The 21,867-nt window shown below is 31.6% G+C and overlaps 1 protein-coding gene across 1 annotated transcript; it reads left to right on the top strand.

Moving 5' to 3' along the window:
* Positions 1-1,175: 1,175 nt before the first annotated feature.
* Positions 1,176-20,318, top strand: LOC130444900 (neutral alpha-glucosidase AB-like). Its single transcript, XM_056780260.1, has 15 exons — positions 1,176-1,434; positions 3,707-3,796; positions 4,674-4,904; positions 5,955-6,114; positions 7,978-8,198; positions 8,253-8,448; positions 9,436-9,760; positions 11,797-12,041; positions 12,432-12,689; positions 13,352-13,592; positions 14,321-14,481; positions 15,691-15,801; positions 17,807-17,928; positions 18,367-18,446; positions 20,149-20,318. Exons 1-15 carry the CDS (start codon positions 1,427-1,429, stop codon positions 20,268-20,270), a joined length of 2,571 nt encoding a protein of 856 aa, XP_056636238.1. The 5' UTR covers positions 1,176-1,426; the 3' UTR covers positions 20,271-20,318.
* Positions 20,319-21,867: the final 1,549 nt, after the last annotated feature.

Raw genomic sequence — 21,867 nt, 5'->3', positions numbered from 1 at the left:
TTTTCAATATTTGAATAACTACTTGTCAATAATAGATAACACAGGTCTAAAAACTCAACATATTTTTATAATGAAAGCTATCATTCGAAATTCAGAATGTTCATACGAGAAGTCAACAGATATATATCAAAGTTCCTCTCGTAAAATCACAAAACCTTAGATATGCCTCTGGAACAAATAGCAAAAAAATTTTCAAACTAGGAGTGAATAGCAGACAGAACTGGAATAAGAATGTACGGGACCAGAACTAAAGACGTGGAATGCTTGGGCAATACATTTTTCCAGCAGAAATACAGGGTGTTTCTCAATTCATGCGACAAAATTAAGATGGGTTTTCCCCATGAAAAAATTTCCTATGCCACCCCTTAAAAATTGAAATTCTGTAATTTTAGTGCACTGAAAAAGGAGTAACCACGGGTATTTTTTCAATGCTCCTGTCACATTTCTGGTATTTATTATGTATTGTATTACATTTTACATCTATTACAAAAAAATACAAATAGAAAATAATTGTAAATAAAAAAAGGATTTCAAGTTTAACCCTTACTGTTAAGCGTTTACTATCAATACATTTTACATCTTTACTGTTTTCCGCTCAATTTATTAAAAATAAGTATAAACTATGATGTTTATATTTTTTATCTGCTTCTATTGGAAAAAATAGGAATAGAAAATATTTTTAAATGAAATAAGGACTTCAAGCAAATTTCATAAAACTTCATCTTGAGAAAAAGTTTTGATCTCCGTATAATTTAACAGAAATATTGAAAAAATATTAGTCCTTTGCGAGTGCACAATAATAACAGAATTCGAAGTTTCTAAGTTTACTGAAATTATATAAAAAAAAGCAATTTTAGTCCACAACTTTCAAGGGTGATATCTCGGAAAGGGGTGATCTGATGAAATTTTGTTATAGGAAAAACCCATCTTAATTTTATACGAATAATTTTTGTTGCAATAATTTAGAAACACCTTGTATATTTGAATTTTATATTTTTTGAATGGAGTTTTAAGGTTGAGTCCTCTACGTTTCAACGATATCAAAAGTATCGTTTATATACCTTTACTCTTCTATAAAAGTAGTGAGTGGATATTCAATATATGGTGAAGTTTATAATTTTTAAAATCCAATAATTATGATCTTCGGTGGAGCAGATTATATATCTACCAATCGTAATAGATTTTCTTTCTTATTCGAGTCACAGTAGAAACAGTCGAATACTTTTGATGTTTACTGTATAAAAATGCATATTTAGTATTCGATGAAAGACTATATATCATCATAAAGACAAACAGTAATCGAGTGAATTCAATCACTCTTGAAGTAGCATTTGATAAGCTAAATAGCAACAAGATAACGTTGGTAAAATTATAAATTCTAGATTAAAAAATAATTTATCATTGACAGTAGGTAGGTGCCACAACTATGATCAAGTAAGTTTAATTCTAGATTATTGATAAAAGAATTTTATTTAATTCAAACACACTATTGAGGAATTATGCGGATATTTTTTAGTGTATTGTTTTAATGCAAATTCTGCAAAGTAGTTTTTTCACAAAACTTGAATACTTGAATTGGAGTACTTAAGTATGAGATACAATTGACGCCTATAAATTTGGAAGATTATTGATCAGTAGTTCAATTCTAATTCCTTTGCTACTCGAATTTCAATTTTCTCCGATATATACAATTGCAAATATTACACAGGACTGCACGAAATTTGTGTTGAAGTGATTCTAGATGGTTAAGCCTTGTTTTTATATAGAAATAACTAATTATTTCGTAGGAAGGACAAAAAAATCACAGGTATTTAATACATTTTTAAATGAATGTACACCTTGACCACTCGAGCGATGATACTACCATCCCTCTGCCGCTCGGGAAACTGGTAACTGTGTAGTAGGAGGGTCACTACTTTAGTTTTGAGAAAGACAAATAAAAACAAATATCTATAATTGGATATTGGATTATTGGTTTTAATGCAAATGTCTAACATGAAGACACTATAAGATTTGACATATTCACATCTCAAAACTCAGGGGTTTTCCTAAAAACTGATTGCGTAGAAGTTCAATTTACCTGAGATAATCCTTTATATTAAGATTTATGTAGTTTCGACAAGAGCTTCGGATATTTCACCTGTTAAATCCTATTTATTATGTCTAAACTATCAGTACTGCACGAAAGAAGATTGATACTTCCAACAGAGTTTCATATTATAATGTCATTTGAGTTTTGATCTGAAGTGAACAAGTGAAATGTTTTGTTTGTGAAGATTCTCTAGTTCAATTTGATGCATGGTATTTGATATAACATGTCTAGTCCTTATTCGATAATTAAAATAGGTGATAAGTTTGTGAACTTTTCATTTTAAAAGAAGTTGAGGCGCTAATTGGTGGATTTGTGTTGAAATGGATATTACCCCCATTTCAAAATGAAATGCATGGTATGTAAAGAAGATTTAAGATATGGGGCCAAAGGTAATAGCCTCCTCTCCTATGTACAAATGGTCTGGAGACAACCGCTAATTCATCATGATATTTGCTACTTTTTTCGTTGTAATAATAAGAGGCATAGAAGAAGAACTTTAAAACATATTTTATGCCTAAACAATATTAAATTAGCTATAACATCATTACTAAAAAAATAGAAAGAGCTACAGTCTACAAATATATATGCATGGATAGCGAATACGCAGATCAAAGAAAGAACGGAAGCACTTATAACTGCATCTAAACTTCAGTTATCACGAAACTTAATATTGTTAATATTCTAAAGTTGAGTAATTATAGTTATTGCATGATTTTTAAGATACAGCACATAACTTCCAAATATCCAGAAATGGCTAGGAATAATTTACTGGAATATCTGAACAAAATGAGACAAATGTAAATCAACCCAGTAGAATACAACGTAGAAATAACAAGCAAACATTATAGTTGATGATAAAATAAAACGACAATGTACTCTGATAGATGTTTCTATGCCAATGAATGACATAAATTCTAAGAAAAACTTTGGAAAAAAAGAGGAAGGTTAAAAAACTACAACAAATATGTATGTAATCTAAGACACGTAGCTTGTTCTGATTGACTCAGTTAATACAAAGTAGCAAAACTGTTTTGAAATAATTTAGAAGGAAAAGTGATGATAATAAATAATAATAAGAATAATCTACGAAAAACTGGCCAACAAGTTCGGTCTTCTCAATACTTATGCATCTTATTACAAGTACCAGCCGCAGAAGGTGCTCGAACATGATAATTTTAGGCGATAAGTCCATTACCACCAATAGACATGTGACGAATAATAGACCTGACATCGTGGTGGTTGATGGAATAGTCATTAAAGTCCTCGATGAGCTATACTTAATATTCATAATGTTCTCAACAAACACCAGGAAAAACTCGCCAAATACGCGGATCTCGCAATTGAGATTAAACAGATGTGGAAATAGTCACAGTTATTATATCAGCATCGTGCATAAGACCTTGGCATTACCAGAATACATCTTCGTCGACATCCAGAAGGTTGTAATATTGAATATTTGCCACACAGAGCGCAAGTTTATTATGTGGATCTTTTTGATACTTTATATCCGGGATAAGTGAATGATACAGGTTCTAAGCTGAGTATTATTAATAATAATAATGAACAAAATATAACAGTACGGTCAGTCACAACTTTATTTACTTGTATTTTTAGATACGTGGCTCTATTGGGATTTTCTTTGTTGTTAGTGTCAGCAATAGACCATACAGTTTTCAAAAGCTGTAGTGAGACACCATTTTGTACGTAAGTATATTATCATTCTGTTTGCTAAGCACTACAAACATTTTATAAATGAGAACAAGTGTTTTGTGATATTGGATAGAATAGATCATGAAATATTATCTAATTATTATAATACACATTAAACATGGACGTACTCTGAATACTCGTAACAACAAAGAATAATCAATTAATGAAGTTATTCTCTTTCCATCCATAATTTGTCTATTAACTGTATGAATAATAACATATTATGGAAGTATTTTATTACTGTTTGATATTCAAGCAAATAACTTAGAAGAGCGTAGTGAAAAAAGTTTTTTCAATCGTTTAGCGAGACTTGGGTGAATCACCTTTAAACCCCTGAAGCTCTATAAATTCACATCACTATTTTGCCCATGTATATTTCACTGACAATGAACGTATAAAAAATGGGGTTTTCAGGTCCAGTTTCCATACTCACACTAACAATTTAAAAAATTCTCGCATTCTCAATTTATATGAACGAAGGTGCGAACCATATTCTGATTATACGCTCAACTTCATAGATTTCACTCTCCTGGACCGATTTTCTTTTACGCTTGCTCCTTCTCACAACTTTCATAATTTTAGCAAGCATGGTTCCTCTTCCACAGTCTTTAAATACTCAAGACATATCAGTCTTCAATTATTATCATTATCTTGCTTTATTTATAAGAAGCCCTCAAAACTGCTGTTATGAAGCCACTCATAACAATTATCTTAGCTTTTGACTGTGACTTTGATATCAAATAAAATAAAATGAACGATATTGAAGAAACTTATCTCATATATTTGAAATAATTACTTTTCACTTGTTAATTAAGTAAGTAGCTATTAGTTACTACATTAAACTGAAATAAACTATTTATCAAATTTTCAGACGACTCCGTAATGAAGTCTTAGACGTTAAAAAACAATATTTTGCTCAAATAACCCAAGTAACTTCAGAAGAAAATGTTTTAACTGTGCCGTTGGAAAATAAAAATGGAGAAAAACTTAATTTGTTGGTTTATCTCCTGGGAAATAAATCTAGGGTCAAGATTCAAGAATTAGAGAATAAAAGATTCGAGTTGGGAGATATTGTGATTATTGAAGACCTCAAAACAATAAAGTAAGTTCAAATTTCATCTGTATTCTATTATATTATTGTTTTTCAAATGTCTCACCAAATTTTGCCCATTGTTGAATAAATAATCAATTTTTGAAATAGAATTTTGTTGACTTGGTGTATTTATTTCTAATTTCTTCCAACTGTAGAGAAGGAAAGCAATAATTCATTCATTAGAAAAATAACCTCAAAAAATAGTTAGCAAATCAATTCCTGCGCTTTGTTACCAGTCGGCTTCAAACTTCAATAGATGATCGGATACGCTAAGAAACTTTATGGTGTCTACAAGTTTGATAGATCGACACTTGTTTGGTACAACAAATACTACATATCGAAAGTGGGAGTAGGCTCTTACAAACACGCTTATGAACCTAACCTCTTTTCGGATGAATATTATCTTATTGAAGACGATGAGGACACTATAAAAATATAATGAGGCCAAATAAAACGATATGCAAGACTTCTGTTGAAGAACTAGTAGCTTTTGAAGGGGGTTAGTTTTTGGGTTTTATTGTAATGCATAACAACGCCCGCATCAGTTTTTCAATACATAATTGATAAGAAAATTATAGCTATCGAATGGCTAGGAATGAGTCCTGATCTCAATCCCATTGAACATATACGGTAAGAGCTTAAAATAAGGGCCAGTTTCAAAAGTTAAACTTTATTCCTCGTAAACGTATATGCCATTTTTCTCCAAAAAAATTGATTTTACCATATGCGATAACGTCCTGTCCTGTAAATGAAACTTAGGAAACAGAGAAGAAAAAAGTCGCTATTGGTGTATACGGGAGAGGTCAACAATTAGAAGTGATATTAATATATTTTAGCCATAGCGATCAACGAAGTATGGGAATGTGATATTCAAGGGCTTTTTTTCTTCAAATGCGGTTGCTTTTTGCAATTTCTTCCTTCGCCTTACCAAACAATTATGTGTTTTACTTTCCTTTTATTATTGTACTCTTTTGAAGAAAGAACTTTTAAATACCCTCGTATTTTTAAACAAACAGCAGTCTAAGTATATCTATTTTTATTGATTAACCAATTTTTTAGATTCACTCAAAAAGTTAATGATGATGAATTGTCCATCATATCGAAAGATGACTCCAAATACAAAGTAGTAGTTACTAAAGGGCCTCCATTTACCGTCAATTTTTACTATCAAGATAAACTCCAAGTTATTTTGAATGGAGATAGGCTTCTAATGGAGAATGTAAGTATTTCAAGAGACCTAAACAAATTCATACATACAAGGGCGGTTTGACGGAAGAAATACTTTACTCAGGCTAATATCAAATTCGCTACGGTGATTATAATATTAGTTTTTGTCATTTTCGTTGTGAGAAAATTAATCATTCGTTGTTAGGTGGAAAAGCAATTGAAGAAAGCAAAAATAAGCTCCATTTCTATTAATATGAGATTGCTCCTGCCCACGGAGTACTTTGTGAGTGGCTCTCGCCTTTCTAGAAATTGTCGAATGAAATTACATGAGATAGTTAATGGAATAAATCGAACGGATTTTGTATGAATTGTTAAACAAATTCTTCTTTCCTTCTTCTTCTTCTTAAAGTGCCATCTTCGGACGAAGGCTGGTGACCATCATGACTATTTGTATTTTATTCACAGCTGCTCTGAACAATTGGTTTGATGTGCGGTTGAGCCACTCACCTAAGTTTGCGATTCTATCTGTCCATGATATTCGTAGTATTCTTCTCAATATCCACACTTCAAAGGCTTCCAGTTTTTTCGTGGCCTCCATTCTGTATAGAAGGATCAAGTATATATATATATATATATATATATATATATATATATATATATATATATATATATATATATATATATATATATATATATATATATATATATAAACATTTTATCATTTCCTTTTCCAATTCGTTATTCAAGTTTTTACATCGAAAGGAATTTTTCATTTCATAAAATACACTGCGAGCAATTTCAATTCTTATTTTCATCTTCTCTTCAATGCTGTCATTTCTCATATTGATCCAAGTCTCCAGATATTTGTATATCTGTACTTTTTCAATGTGGTTATTTCCATTTTCTAACAGTTCATTTTAATCTGGCATTATCGAGAATTTATTTTTACCGAAATTTGTGTGTAGCTCATACTGCTCTCTGACTCTTCTTTCTTTTTTTGTAATTCTTTCAAGGTCTTTTATATTCTCTGCTATTAAAACAGTGTCGTCAGCATATGTTATGTTATTGACTGGGACTCCATTCACTCGAATCCTAATACTTCCTGGATAATTACTTCCGATATATATTGAAATATTGGTGATAATATGCAGCCCCGTCTTACTCTACGTTTTATATGTATTTCTTCTGTTAGTTCTGTTTATGATAAAGTGTTTCTATTATTTTGAAGTCTCTGTAATCCATTTGTTTTTCTCTCAGTATCTGTATCAATTTTGCACGTCGGACTCTATACAAAGCCTTCTCGTAATCAATAAAGCTCGTAAGAACTTCTCTGTTAACATCAAGGCAGCGTTGGATTAATACATTAAAACTGAAAAAGGTATCCCTAGTATCAAGTCCACTTCTAAAACCAAATTGAGTGTCACTCATACCCTCCTCCAGTTTTAGATAAATTCTAGTGTGTATAACTTTCAAGAATGTCTTGTTATTCTTCATATTTTTGAATGCATGTTTGATTTCTTCTATTGTTATATATAATCCAATTTCATTGTTTCTGATGTTGATCTCGCTATTCCGTTATCATCAAAAAGTTGTTGTTCTTTCTAGTCGTATTCTATTTGTACACCATCTAAGGTCCGTTCCTGGCTGGATTCAACACAATCTTCCGATAGTAAATATAATTCAGCTGCCAATCTATTTATACTGTTACTATACAAGACTCTATTTCACAACAACGTCTTTCGCTAGAAAATAAAGCAATAATATCAAATTAGTCTTTGACATACTACCCTGGTGATCCTAGCGAGATTATCAGTACGCATTTATTTAATTTTTGTATTATGTCTCATTTGAATTTAGTGAATAAAGGAAAAGGTGTTTTGTTTATAACCCGAGATACAAAAACTTTTTATTATAGACAGAGGAAAGTCAGGCATTCACATTCAAAGTAGAATTTCCAGAATCTGAAAAACTATACGGTTTGCACGACCATGCATGGACTATGTCCCTAGGAGATACTAACGATGGTTCAACTACATCAATGGATCCGTTCCGTTTAAGGAATTCCGATTCTTGGGGTTATGAAGCTAATTCACCAATGGCTTTATACGGTTCTAGGCCTGTAATATATGGACATTCGTAAGTTTCTTTTTGTTAATGAATTATCAAGAAGTTTAATGAAATATGTTTTAGAACATCTCAAACATCTGGAATATTTCTTCATAACGCAGCAGAGCAATGGATAGATGCAGCTTCGACGGACGAAAACCCTTCCGCTTATTTTATTGTACACAGCGCTGCTTTTGATTTATTTGTTTTACATGGACCTTCTCCAAAGGATATTGTTAGGCAATTCACCGGTTTAACAGGCAAAGCTCATTTACCTCAAGTAAGTTGAAGTTATTTCTGCCATATATTGTGGAATTTATACTTTTCAGCATCCGTATCACTTATGTTTAAATTGAATTCACGAATTTAACTAATAAGGTATTTATTACAAATTTTCATTAATTTTGAAATCAGCAGATTTCGACATAATTTAGGGAAGCAGTACATGAAATATCGCGGTAATAACGAAAACGACGCCCTAGTATCTTATGAAGTACTAACTGTTGGCCGTGACTTTAAAGCAACAATATCAAGTAATGCTCTGGGACAATAAAAAATCGACGCTTGAAATCTTTGACTCCCCTGTTAACTCCTTGAGGGTTGTATTATCAAAAGTGCTCCATTATAATTTCTATCCCCAATACAACCTCCTTAGATATGAATAAGTTCATGACATTAGCTTTAGTAGTCGTGGCTTTGCAATGATGAATCAGTCAGTCAGTTATGCTCTTTCATATACCTTATAATTGGACTGAACATTTTGTTTAGCAAAGGTCCCTTCTAAATTTCTGAAGATGTTAGAAAATCATTCACATTTAATAAAAAAATTTATCATAAAATCAGAATCACTCAAATTACTACACTGGGCTAGCGATGCAACGTTAAACTTATGGTTGGAACTACTTTCAGAAAGCTTCTTTCGCAGTAGCTTTCATCTAATCTGTCAATGTTTGGGAAAAATAAACGTTACACAGTGCTAAATCTTGTAATAAGGTGCATTATCTTGTAAAAAAAGTTTTGATTGTTCCGCAGACTTTCTAGTATTATGATTGCTTGTTTCAACCAACTATTTAGCTAACTTTTTGCACGATTGTATCTGTCTAAGAGCGTTATGTCCTTTCCTCGTTCTTAAGTAACTTATTTCAACTTCTAAGTAATTTGTTACAATGGGGAACCGTCCTCAAAGTTGATACGGCACTTTTTTCACTTGAGCTTAATGCTGCTGTTAATCTTTATTCGAATATCATCAAAAAGAAAATAATCGTAGATATGGGCACTTGGTTACCATCAATGTCGATTTTCATACAAATCTCAAGATGATGTGAAAACAGTTGCTGCTTTATTGGATGCTAACAACTTTCCATGGGACGCTATTTGGCTTGATGGAGATCATACCGACGATTACAGATGGTTCCATTGGAATAGCACAACTTATACTGATCCAGTTGAACTTCAACAAAATATCTCGGCTACAGGAAGAGTGTGCGTCTCAATTTCCGACCCTCACATCAAGGTAGAGGATACATATGATGTTTATGCTGGTGCCAAAAGAAAATATTTTGTTAAATGGGCCAATGGAAGTGATTATGTAGGTTAGTATAAAAATTATAATTTGTTATTCACTATACAACAACAACAAATAAAAATGATTATAAAAGTTTATAGAAAATGCTACTGTTATTCAAATATTAACAGCAAATGAAATGTATACTAGGATAAATGGACCGAGGCAATGCTACAACATCGTATAATCACGGCAGAAATAAACGAAAACACTTCCACTGCTACTATAGTAAAGGGCTGTCCGCAAGGCGGAGTCGTATCACTCCTACTGTGATCATTGGTAGTTGACAAAATTTTCGCTAGACTTGGCAGCGCTGGATTTACAATTCTAGGTTGCGCAGATGATCTAGTAGTGGTAGTAATGGACAAGCATGAAAGTATAATCTCTGCTCAGATACAAAAGACCCTAAACACAATCAAAAACTGAGGTGATGAAGAGCAACTCTTGATCATCCCCAGTAAAATATCACTAGCCCCATTTACAAGTAGAGAAGGAATGCAAATATAAGCGCACCTATCCTTAATGGAACTAAATTTATACTTTCCAACGAATCAAAATATTTAGGAGTCATCCTGGAAAAAACACTTACTTGGAGCAATCACCTCGACAAGGTAATTGCAAAAGCCACTGCGTCTGTATGAACTTGTCACATGCTTATTGGTAAGGTATGGGGAATAAAGCCTAAAATGGTATTCTCGATATACCAAACAATCATCAAACCCATGATCATATACGCAGCGCTTTTATGGTGGTTGAAAACTGAGCAAACAACAGCTCAGAAAAACTTAACAAGAATCCAAGACTAATCTGTGTACGTAGTACAGGGGCAATGTCAACTTGCACTACTAATGCCTTAAAGATTCTACGGCTAATAAATCTAAAAATCCATGACAGACCAATAGGCCAAATGCACAGACGGATCGAAGATAGTGCAAGGAGCTGGACTGGGAATTTGTTGACCAAATGTAAACTCTTCATACCTCTAGGAGCATCACTCACAATTTTTCAGGTAGAGTTGGTAGCAATAAACAAATGTCCACCCATCAGTAAGAATTGTACACAGTTGTACACAATATAACAAGCCAAGAAAAATTCAATAAAATTGAATAGAAAGATAAATTTGTTGCTTCACAGTTTTATTTGTAACTTGAAAGTTACTCATAAAGTTAAAAAACTTTCAGTTGAAAAAGTTTTTAAAACAATTGCTATAATATAGATATAATACAGTAAAATATTTTATAACAGTAAAATCAAACTAGGAAATAATTTATCAACTTTGAGACTGTTTCTTCGTCTCTTTGTCACAACTTGCATTGCAATTTTGTGTGTAGATTGGTTCCTGGATAGCATCTCTTATGGATATTCCTCGTTCACTGAATCTGCAAATCAACTTGATGGTTGATCTTGAGCCCACGGTTGTCACATACTTTTCTTATTTACAGAACTTATATCTAAGAATAATTTTACCTTTAATACACTAATACCACTAATCCACTCCCCTATAACTACTGACCGGAAACTTTACTAAAAGTACCTAACTGATGATTATAGAAAAAATATTTCGAATTATTCATAATACTCTTTATTTTCTCAGTATTAGTCGATTTAGTAAGCGATTTTAGTTGGGAATCCCAAGGGATTAATTTTTTGTGTATTGTTGTTTTTAACTATACTTTTAAATGATTCACTGATTTTGAAAATTAAATATTGTAATGCGGACCTGGAAAAGTTGTTTAATAGTTAGCAGTAGAGCGTCTCTTATATCTTTTTGTGAATATAAGATTTTTATTATTTGATGAATATATCCTATAAGAATCTCGATATACTTATGACAGATAGTGTTTATTTAGTGTAGTATTTATGATAGATAGGACAGACACAAAATTATTTATGTAAAAATATCATCATTATTTTGTAGATTAATCTTGTTTCATCAGGTATACTTAGTAAATGGAATGTAGCCATTTCCAATTCCTCTTGTAATTATATCGCCAACATTTTTCCATGTGATTTATTTGCATAATAAATCCGAATTCGATCAACTAATTTAAATTGAGTTTCCAGCTGATTGTTGGCCTGGAGCTTCAAGTTGGATAGATTATATGGATCCGGAAGCTTCAGACTATTACGGTAAATGGTACGCGTATGATAAATTTAACGGTTCTACACCGACCTTAGCAGGAATTTGGAATGATATGAATGAACCTGCGGTATTCGATGACACTATAGAAAAATCAATGCCGTACGAATTGGTACATTATGGAAACGCTACACATGGAAACATACACAACATTTACGGTTTCCTACAAGTGAGTATCGTTTATAATCTAATAAAGTGAAAAAGAAATCAATCATCTAAATCCCGATTTTATAAACTTTTACCAGAAGTTGACATAAAGACAGGAAATAATCATCTAGCGATGAATCTTCCTCCTATAATCGCATAATTTCTTAATGCAAATCGGAGTTTCCACTATTTAGTCGAGATTTTAGTAAATCCTGGACATTATAGTTGAAATGGGTTCAGACAATCATCACACATAAAAAGTAGCAATCAATTGATGGAAGTAAGTGATGTCATATTTGTTTCTAAAAATAAATGCGATTATCGAAGGACATGAACGCAAATCACGGTCGATTATTGTATCTCTATGTTCAAAACACCTTATATATATTATACTGATAATGTTGGGCTCCAGACCAGATCAACTCACAAAGGACTACTAGATAGAGACAATAAAGAGAAACGTCCCTTCATTCTAACCAGATCTCATTTTGCTGGATCACAAAGGTACGCAGCGATGTGGACTGGAGACAACACCGCCACCTGGGAACACTTTGCTAATTCTTATTCTCAATGTATGAATGCGAATATGATGGGTATGGTCTTCTGTGGTGCTGACATTGGAGGATTTATCGGTGATCCCAGCGACGAACTTTTGCAAAGATGGTATCAAGTAAGTTAATCTTCCTATAACAATTTTGACAGTTGCACAAACCTCATATTAACTAATAGTAACAGCATCCATTATTTCGATATATCCATTAGTTGAATTTGTACTGTTCCTCTGCGAAAAGGAATCTGAGATATATATTCAAGACGTACACGTTATCATAATAAACTAAAGTCAAAATAAGCATTCAGTTATTGTGCTTTTTCATTACCCAAATTTCATTGAATAATTTCATTTATCAAAAAATGTTCTTCGAAAAAATTTCTTCGCTCCAAATCAGGATCTTGAGCACCCAATTTGGTTGGCATCACATATTACAATGATATGTAAGCTCAAAGGGATCTAAATGAAATGAAATATTCAATGCTAAATTCTATATTATCCTCGAAATATACAGTTATAAGAATATATATTGGACACTTATGGTCAAATCTAGGGATAGATCTGTAATGCGAAAAATTTTGTCAAAATAGTAAAACCTCATTTTTATTGCATATGGGACCAATTTTGTGTTCGACCTTCTTTTTTTGCACGAGGTACCCACTTCAAATCCTGTTCCAAAATTTTTTGAGTTTTTTCATTTGATTCAGATAGAATCATTATTATAAATTCATTGGTAAATACATTAGTTACAGAGCAATGATTAAAATATAAATTTTTCACAGGGAGCAGTTTGGTTGACGTTTTTCAGAGGACATTCAAGTAGAGAAAGTAAGAGACGTGAACCATATTTATTTTCTGAGGAAGTTCAGGAGGTTTTAAGAAAAACTTTATATGTGAGGTATCAACACATTCCATCGTTCTATACTCTCTTCTACGAACACACCAGAAATGGAGATCCAATTATCAGACCTCTATATTATGAGTATACGTCTGCCAATGACCTAGATACGCAAGTACTTGTAGGTAAGAACCAATTTTTGAAAAGACTGGGTGTAGTTAACAGATTTTATTAAAAATAAAGTTGAGAAGCTACAAAAAATTCTTAATCAAACTCCTCCAAATTATTTTTCTAAGCTACTAATGCGCTTACCTCAACATTCAATCCACGACTAACGTTGCTGGAACGACTTATATCTGCTCATTCGTGAAATTCCAATATATTTTTTATTGTCGGATTATTGTCGGAAAGATCCAAAAATCGCACTGAGTTAGATATAATAATAAAGTGAATGTGGACAGATAAGAAGCGACTTAAAACTCGCGAATCTAAAGAGATTTACGGTACAACACACTGTCCTGATAAGGGTATATATAAACTATAGTTGGAGTGATTGAACGTAATAAATTTTAATACAAAATATATATATAACCGTTTTTGTAGTGGAAATCCAATGTGTACTATCTCTAATATATACCGAGCTTTCGAATTCTTGTGTATTCATCGTCTGGGAATCAATTAGTTCAGAATTACGGTGTGATAAATTTTGTAATATCTTTCAAAAAGCATTGGATTCATCAACTTCAAAATTCAATATTTAAATTGACACTTAATAGAAATATTTATTAAGCAATATTTCTATCATGTTCTTATGTTTTGATTATAGATGGTAAACAGATTATACTCTTGTTTTAACAATACATTAAAAAATTGACAAATGATGGTATATAAACAATAATATAATTTTTTTAAGGAACGGATATAATGGGAGTCGCAGTTACCGAGGCACATGTAAAGACAGTTGATGTTTACATTCCTGGCAATGAAACTACTTATTGGTATAGAGTAGACGATGGTTCTTGGGATGTTTACGAAGGTGGCAAAACAGAAAAAACCAAAGTTGATATTAATACTGTATGTATTCATATTTTAATAATTATAACAGCGAAAAGAAGAAAAAAAAGTTAATTCTAGACCATCTTGTATTCATACTAGTAAAAAATGGTTTAAAATTATATTAATGGAGCTAATAGAACGTTTGCATTATGGAAGGATTATTAGTTTCAGCACTAACAATCCTATCTTATAAGTATAAAAGATCCTTGAATAAATAAAGTGTGGAATTAATTATGTACTATAATAACTACCCCGCAATCAAAACCGTTTCTATTGATATTTTAGAAATATTCATCCAATGAAAGATTGTTATTATACCGTAGTACACGTATTCTTGACAATGATAACAACTGTCTGTCTCTATGTTATGCTGATTTGGATATACATATATACAAAATATGAAGTACCTTTACATTACTCAATCGATTCTTATATTTGTTTGTTATTTATTAGTGTCGCGTTTCCAACGAGATGTGTCTTTTAATCGACTCGAATTACACGTTCTAGATATATCGTGGTTTACAATTAACGTTTTAACGACCTTCTGGTTCAACAACCGTCACAAATATATCGGTCATTTTAACAGATATCAAAAAATATTACTGGGGAAAATAATATACAACTTTGAGGTGCTTATTTTGGAATTATCTCAAACTATACTCCTTTATAAACATAACTTAGCATTTTTCAAATCCATGTATAATATACCGTACCCGGGCTCCTCATACTTTTTGAAGTTCTGATATAAGGTTTTGTTACTTTGTACAGTCATTTAAGAGGTCAAGGACAGGTCAATATGAAAATAGTAGGAAAATCAACGCTTTGTAGCTTGCTATATGATGAAAAATTTTATTTTGCTCAACAGAGCTTTGTATATGATACAATGTCTCCCTATTCGATTAAATTTCGATAATTTCTTCTTTTGAATACAGAGTGACAGGAAACTCCAGCTTTTTATTTTCTTTATTTTTTGAATCGGAAATAGCACAAATAGAATCTACGGTAATTCCAATTTTTTTCAAGCATTCCCAAACTTATTATAATGCATATTTGACTCATCTGCAAAAAATACCAAATAAAAAAAATGTCTGGGGCATTTGTTTCTAAATTGGACTCAACACATGTCGTATTTTACCCTGCAGGGGGTTGAATATGAGAAAGCTTTAGTTTTTTTTGCTTTTGCGTATATTTAATGAGCAATAATCAACAAGTTTTATTTTATTTCAGTCTCCATACTATTACAAAGCTGGAAGTATAATTTTCAGGAAAGATGTGCCAAGAAAATCCGCTGTAGCAGCAATACATGACCCTATGAGCGTCTACGTTAATTTAGACCAGGTAAATATTCTTAAATTGAAATGTTGTTTTCAAATGACATGCATAATAAATCTATTATAAAGAGTGTCCCAAAAAGTCGCGGTTTGAATTCTAATTTTTTAGAGTCAAACTCTGCTTAGTTAGAGAATAATTGCTAAGTGAATTTGAGTTTTGAAACATTGAAAATTTGGAAATTTTCAGAAAGTGAACCGTCTTTTTATGTGATAAATACGACGTAAAGCTCTTCAGATTTCCTCGAATCAACATTAACATCCAAAATCATCGGTCAACTATAAATTTTTTTATCTTGATTTCACAAAAAGTATAATATTTAAAACAAGAACTGCCATGGAAAAGTAAAGCTGTCACATTAACAATAATAATTTATTAAAATGAACTATCAAACAATACTTTGTTAGACTGAAACTGTTTTTTACAATAAAACGCTTTCTAAATGGTACTGGACGACCTTTGAATTAGGGTCAGAGAGATAGCATATAAAAAGATTGAATTTACCATATACTGAAGTATAATTATACATATTTAAACGTTAGGTACCGCATTTGCTACTTTGGACGAAAAGCACATTCAAATGAACAATTTCCAGGCCTTACTGATGCGGTTTAAGCAAAATTTTTTCCATCAATTTATAACTGTAGATGAAATCTACATGTACTACTACTTTACTAAAATAAACAAACAGCCTCGACAATGGATTGCAAAGGACGAACCTGTTCAGAAAAAAAGCGACCGCATTCACTCAATTCAATATATCTAGCCCCCAAGTGCCTTGTATAAGGGATATTTTCATCAGACCAAGGCATTAATAACATTAGTAAACGTTTATTTGAAGAGAAAGATGACAAATATTATTTGGAAGGGTTAAAAAGGCTGGAACATTGCTAAATACAGTCTATAAACCTACAAGAAGTCCATGTTAGAAAAAGAAAGTAAATTTGAAAAAAATGTCTAGGTCTTTAAAGAATACTCTTGTATATACTCAGTGGCATAGAGAGTCGAACACCCAGTATTTCACTTGTTTAGTATCAATATTACCACAAATAATGATTTTTCAAATATTCTTCTCTTTAAAACGTTAGTTAAATAAATGAAATGAAATTATAAAGAAATTCATTACGCATTCTATATTGAAATTATCCATATGTTTCATTTTTGAAGAAAACTAATAGAAATTAGTGAAAAAAGAGTATTAATTAAAATGGCATATCAAGTGTTTAATCTTAAATATTAAGTCATAAAAGCATGTATTTGTGAAAAAAATATTAACTTCCACGTGGAACCGATAGTGCTTAGTTAAATATCAGAATACAGTATTTCTATTTTATATATTTATATATTTATATTTTTTTTACAGTTATTCAAGTACAGTGCCATTAAACTCTTTTATTTGAAAGAATAAAACTCTAACTAGCTATTTTCATACTTTCCGAGGAAATTAATTGAAGCTTTTAGATTGTTTTATTGCCGTGAATCAGTCCGCATGGCTCCTTATAAATAATCTTCTCTTCTTTCTATAATTTTTCATGATTTTTAATGTATTCCATTATTCTGATCTGCTGTCTAAAGTCGTGAATATTTCATTTTTAATGTCTTTTCTTTTTTAATGTCTTTTATCTAGGTTTTCCTCGAAGAATAATTTCAATTGGTGTCTAATTTCTTTATTGTTTTTATTATGGCAATGCAACTGCCCTCTGCGTGTGTTTTCAATTTCATGAAGTTGTCTTTCATTATCTCTTTCAATTCCTTATTCCTTTACTTTCTTTATCCATTCTATTATAGAATTCTTTCAATAATTTTCATCACTCGTTTGTTTATAGTATATTTCGAAAAACATTTTGTGAAAAACAATGTTTTATATATCAAAATTAGCGTAATTTCTAAAAATACATAATTAATAAAATTTGAATAACGATATGAAAGAAATCGTGTGAACAGATATTTCCAGGAAATTTTTAGTACGTTTCCCATAGTTATTTAAAAAAAAATTTGCATTATATTTTTTCAGGACAATAAAGCTTATGCCCGACTTTATGTGGACGACTACTACAGTTTCAATTACGAAAATAATAAGGACTATTTCTATGTTCAAGTGGAATATGATGCAAATCTTGATTATTTACGTATAGCGTGAGTATTAATCAATTGTTTTAGTAAGTCAAAATAACAACCATATAATTTTTTTGTACTACATAAGGCTCTATGCAATTATTCATGAAAATATGAGACCTCCAAATAGCAGATTGTCCTAAAGTTAGATTATTCAATCCAACGTGTTTCATACAAAATTGCAGGTCTCGGAAATGAAATTAGAATTTGGTTTTTCCAATTTTTGTTATTGAGTTTTTGTTACCATGACGGCCACAGTAGGATAAGAATAGTCGTGGAGAGAAACGGAATTTGCAGTTGAAAAAATGAGCAGAGGTCCGTTAACCTATGTCGATGTGCATATGTATTTATTGGTTATTGGGAATGGTTTTTATTATTACATTTTCTACCAAAGATTTTAATCTAAAAAATACTGTATTGAATGACTGTTTCTTATTTTTGATATATTTTGAATTTTAGACGAATTGATGGAGAAGATACTGGAATGGATGTGACTATATCTAATATTGTCGTTCATAAAATAAAAAATGAAGACAAAGGTAAGTCTCACTTTAAATTCATCAAATAAGCTCTTATATACTATAATATATAGTAGTAATAAATTTTTTTTATTTTAATCAGTGACCACGCGCAATTACTCTCCGTTTCTATGTAACATGCCTTCCAAACTGTAACAAGCCTAGTACTTGCCGCCTATGGTTTATGTGCTAAATGGCAAGTGTCGCTTAATGAAGATAAAGATTAGGGTCTGAAAAATATTTCGATAAAGATCGAATATGTTTAAACAGACCTAAAAGAAAGACAAAACTTCACATAAATCATATAAAAAGATGTAAAAAATTGAAGAGAATTTAAAAAAAGGTCTTTGACAACTATATTAAGAATGTTTTCGTTGTGGAAGTGTGGCAGAAGAAACACCAAATTGTACTCTTTTTAATATATATTTCAAGCTTTCGATTACTTACCATGTATCCAAATAGGTTTTTGCATAGTTTGCACTTAGTGGCTATTTTATTTTCCCAATATTCCTAGTGATGACGTAACAGCTCGCAACGTCCAGTAACTTGATGGTGGCCAGTTTTCACAATTAGATAAGTTTGATAATTGTTCCTTCCAGTTTTTCAGATTCTGTCATCGTCCCAGATTTCATCAAGATGTGGAAGAAATGTTTCTGTTGGAAGACATGTATTTTCTTGTATCATTTCTGCTGGAACCGATATTGCCTTCTGTTTTTCCTGTTTGCAGAGAGTTATTTCTTGTATCATGATTACTTTTTCCGTGGTTTCTATTTCACCCGAACGATTTGTGCTTATTCATATAATTCAGAAAAAAACTACTCATCTATACCTTTTTGACTCAAATATACTTTTCTTGATTCATCTAATTCTATTCGTTGCCACAGATTTTTTTACTCTTCAATGTTTTCATTAATTTGTGTTTTTACATCGTGAGCATTCGCTGCATCTACTTTTTGCGCCATTTCGTCGGTGAATAGTCAGTCACAATTCTTTTCATTTCTTAATATTTTCTGTTATATTTCTCTACTAAGTAGTTGATTGTTTGAATATTTTCTTTCCCCTATTTTTTTTTACCATCCTCAGTTCATGTATTTTGTTCTGGGAACCTTAAGTTTGTACTCAAGCTACTCTAAATATGACTTAATATGATTTCCATATATCGTCTTAAGCCTACTTTATGATTAATACTTGAATTGAGAACATCTTTTCAATTCTTTCTTGTAGTTGTTCAGATTATCAGGTTTTTTCAATTCCTTCAACCTTTTCAATTTCCATCTTTGGTTTGTAGTTGACTTTTATCCTAATTTCTAATTTTGCTGTGACTAGCTGATGATCCGACAATCAGTCTGCTTCCCTCATTGCTCTTACATCTGTCAAAGAGTTCTCTCAATTCCTTGCTATGAGTATGTGACCTATTTGGTTTTTGGCTTCTTTTCCTGGTCAAGTCCATGTAGTTCCATGTATATCTTTATGACGAAAAGGTATGCCACCTGTAATTAGCTCCTTTTCTGAACATATTCAGTCTTACCACACTGTCATTTCTCTTTATAATACCGTAGATAACCATCAACTGTTCTTTCTCGAAATTATTTTGTCCCTACATCATCATTCTCGCTAATATTCTAAAGTTAGAAATAATGATGATGACATATGTGTTTCAAATACAATTTCAATTCCTAAATTTTTGTACATTATAATGATTGATTTCTTTTTTTTTTTTTAGATAAATTACGATCACAAAAGAAGGTTTATTCCAAAACTTCAGATGGTATATCTTTGAAGAACCTTGATATTGCAAAAGAATTACGTGCTTCAAAATCACAAGAAATAATAATAAAATTGTAATTTTACTGAAATATATTTAATAATTTTTTGTTCTCTTAAATAATTCAACACATTTTGTCCCTCTCCATTAGCACTAATTCCATAATCAACATTTAAATCAATTGATTTTGTATTATCATCATCGGTTTAATTTAAATATTCAGATTCATTATAATTTACGTACTGCCTGGTAAACGAAAGAAAAGCCCTGGAATGTTTAACAGCGTTTAACGTCGAAGGTAGATGCCATCATGCTTTCCCCTTGCTTCGAACAATCAATAACAAACAATGCGTGCTTTTTAATAATAATTAAGAATAATCCAAAAAGGGAACATAACGTTGTCGTTCGATTGAAGTGGTAGTATTAGCAACCTAGATCTCACGTCTAGCATTCCTGGTGATTGCATGTACCTCCCATTTTCGAAATGGAATGGCCATAGGCTGATTGTTTCGAATGGCCTTAATATATTCCAATTTAAAGTCTTCAAGATTGATGTTGGTGATGATGCTATCAGTTTTAGTCGTTGGAAATGTTAAAAATATGCTTTAGAGGAATTTGTATGACTTGTCATTATAATTTGGGATGAGATCTTTGGGATAATTCTAGCTAGTTATAACCATTTGATTATAATCATCTGGATTGTAGCATGTAAAGGTGCGTACAGTGGTCATAATTCCGGGATCTCGAACCGTTTCTATATCTCACGTACTTTCACTGTATGCACACGAGGCGAGAAGGGAAGCACCAAAATTATTTGCTTCACTTCACCAACTTCATGTATTGCATAATAAAGTTCTCATCACCAAAAATGAATCAATTTCTATGATACTAAGCTCTACAATATCACAATACAATAGAGCAAGCACTTCAAGGTAAAACTACTGAGAGATATTAATGCAAAATTCCCTCTTTGGACCTCACCAATGACAAATACTGATAGTGCTTATGGGAAGTGCTGGAGACCAAAAGACTAACTTACCAACAGTATATTCTCTTTAACGTCAAAGGGGCCGCAAACATAGAAACATTCTCCAAAAATGGTGAAAACACAAGAATCACTCAAAAAAACTGTATAACTAGCATATAAAAGCAGTATTGAACTAAGGACAAACACAAAAAAAATGTTCTGTTGATGGAACATTGAAATCGAGAACAAAAGGACATACCGCAACAAGCACAGGAAGGAAGTGACACAAGTAAGAGGTGAGAGAGGTTGTAAAGAAATAATTGAGAGTATGGATGCTACTAACGATAAAAAAGAAAGAACTCTGCAAACATCGAAGCAGCAAAAATAAATTTTGGAAAGACCTCTGTTTAGAACTTTGTTGGGCGATGTATTTACAATAGTGATGAAATTATTGGAAGCAGTCACCATTTATGAGCCGACTATTTACAAAAAGAAGGGAACGATTAAGGAACTGTTTTCAACCAGACAAATGGCCAGGTGAAAAAACACTGCTCAAGAGTTATAAAACGTAGCTGGAAGTATTCCAAATTGCCAAGCAACTCATATAGACCACTATGCATTATGCACTCAGTAACTTCTTGGAAACATTAATAAGAAGCGAATTAACGAAAAAGATAGAATTGAAAGACGGACTGAACAAGTACCAGTTT

This window comes from Diorhabda sublineata, chromosome 6, assembly GCF_026230105.1.
Source record: "Diorhabda sublineata isolate icDioSubl1.1 chromosome 6, icDioSubl1.1, whole genome shotgun sequence".
NCBI classification, from domain to species: Eukaryota; Metazoa; Arthropoda; class Insecta; order Coleoptera; family Chrysomelidae; genus Diorhabda; species Diorhabda sublineata.
This window is presented reverse-complemented; position numbering and strand designations above follow the sequence as displayed.

Coding starts and splice junctions, on each gene's coding strand:
- LOC130444900 (XM_056780260.1), top strand. Junction 12,042..12,431: donor ACATTTACGGTTTCCTACAA/GTGAGTATCGTT, acceptor GTTGGGCTCCAG/ACCAGATCAACTCACAAAGG. Junction 14,482..15,690: donor CCAAAGTTGATATTAATACT/GTATGTATTCAT, acceptor ATTTTATTTCAG/TCTCCATACTATTACAAAGC.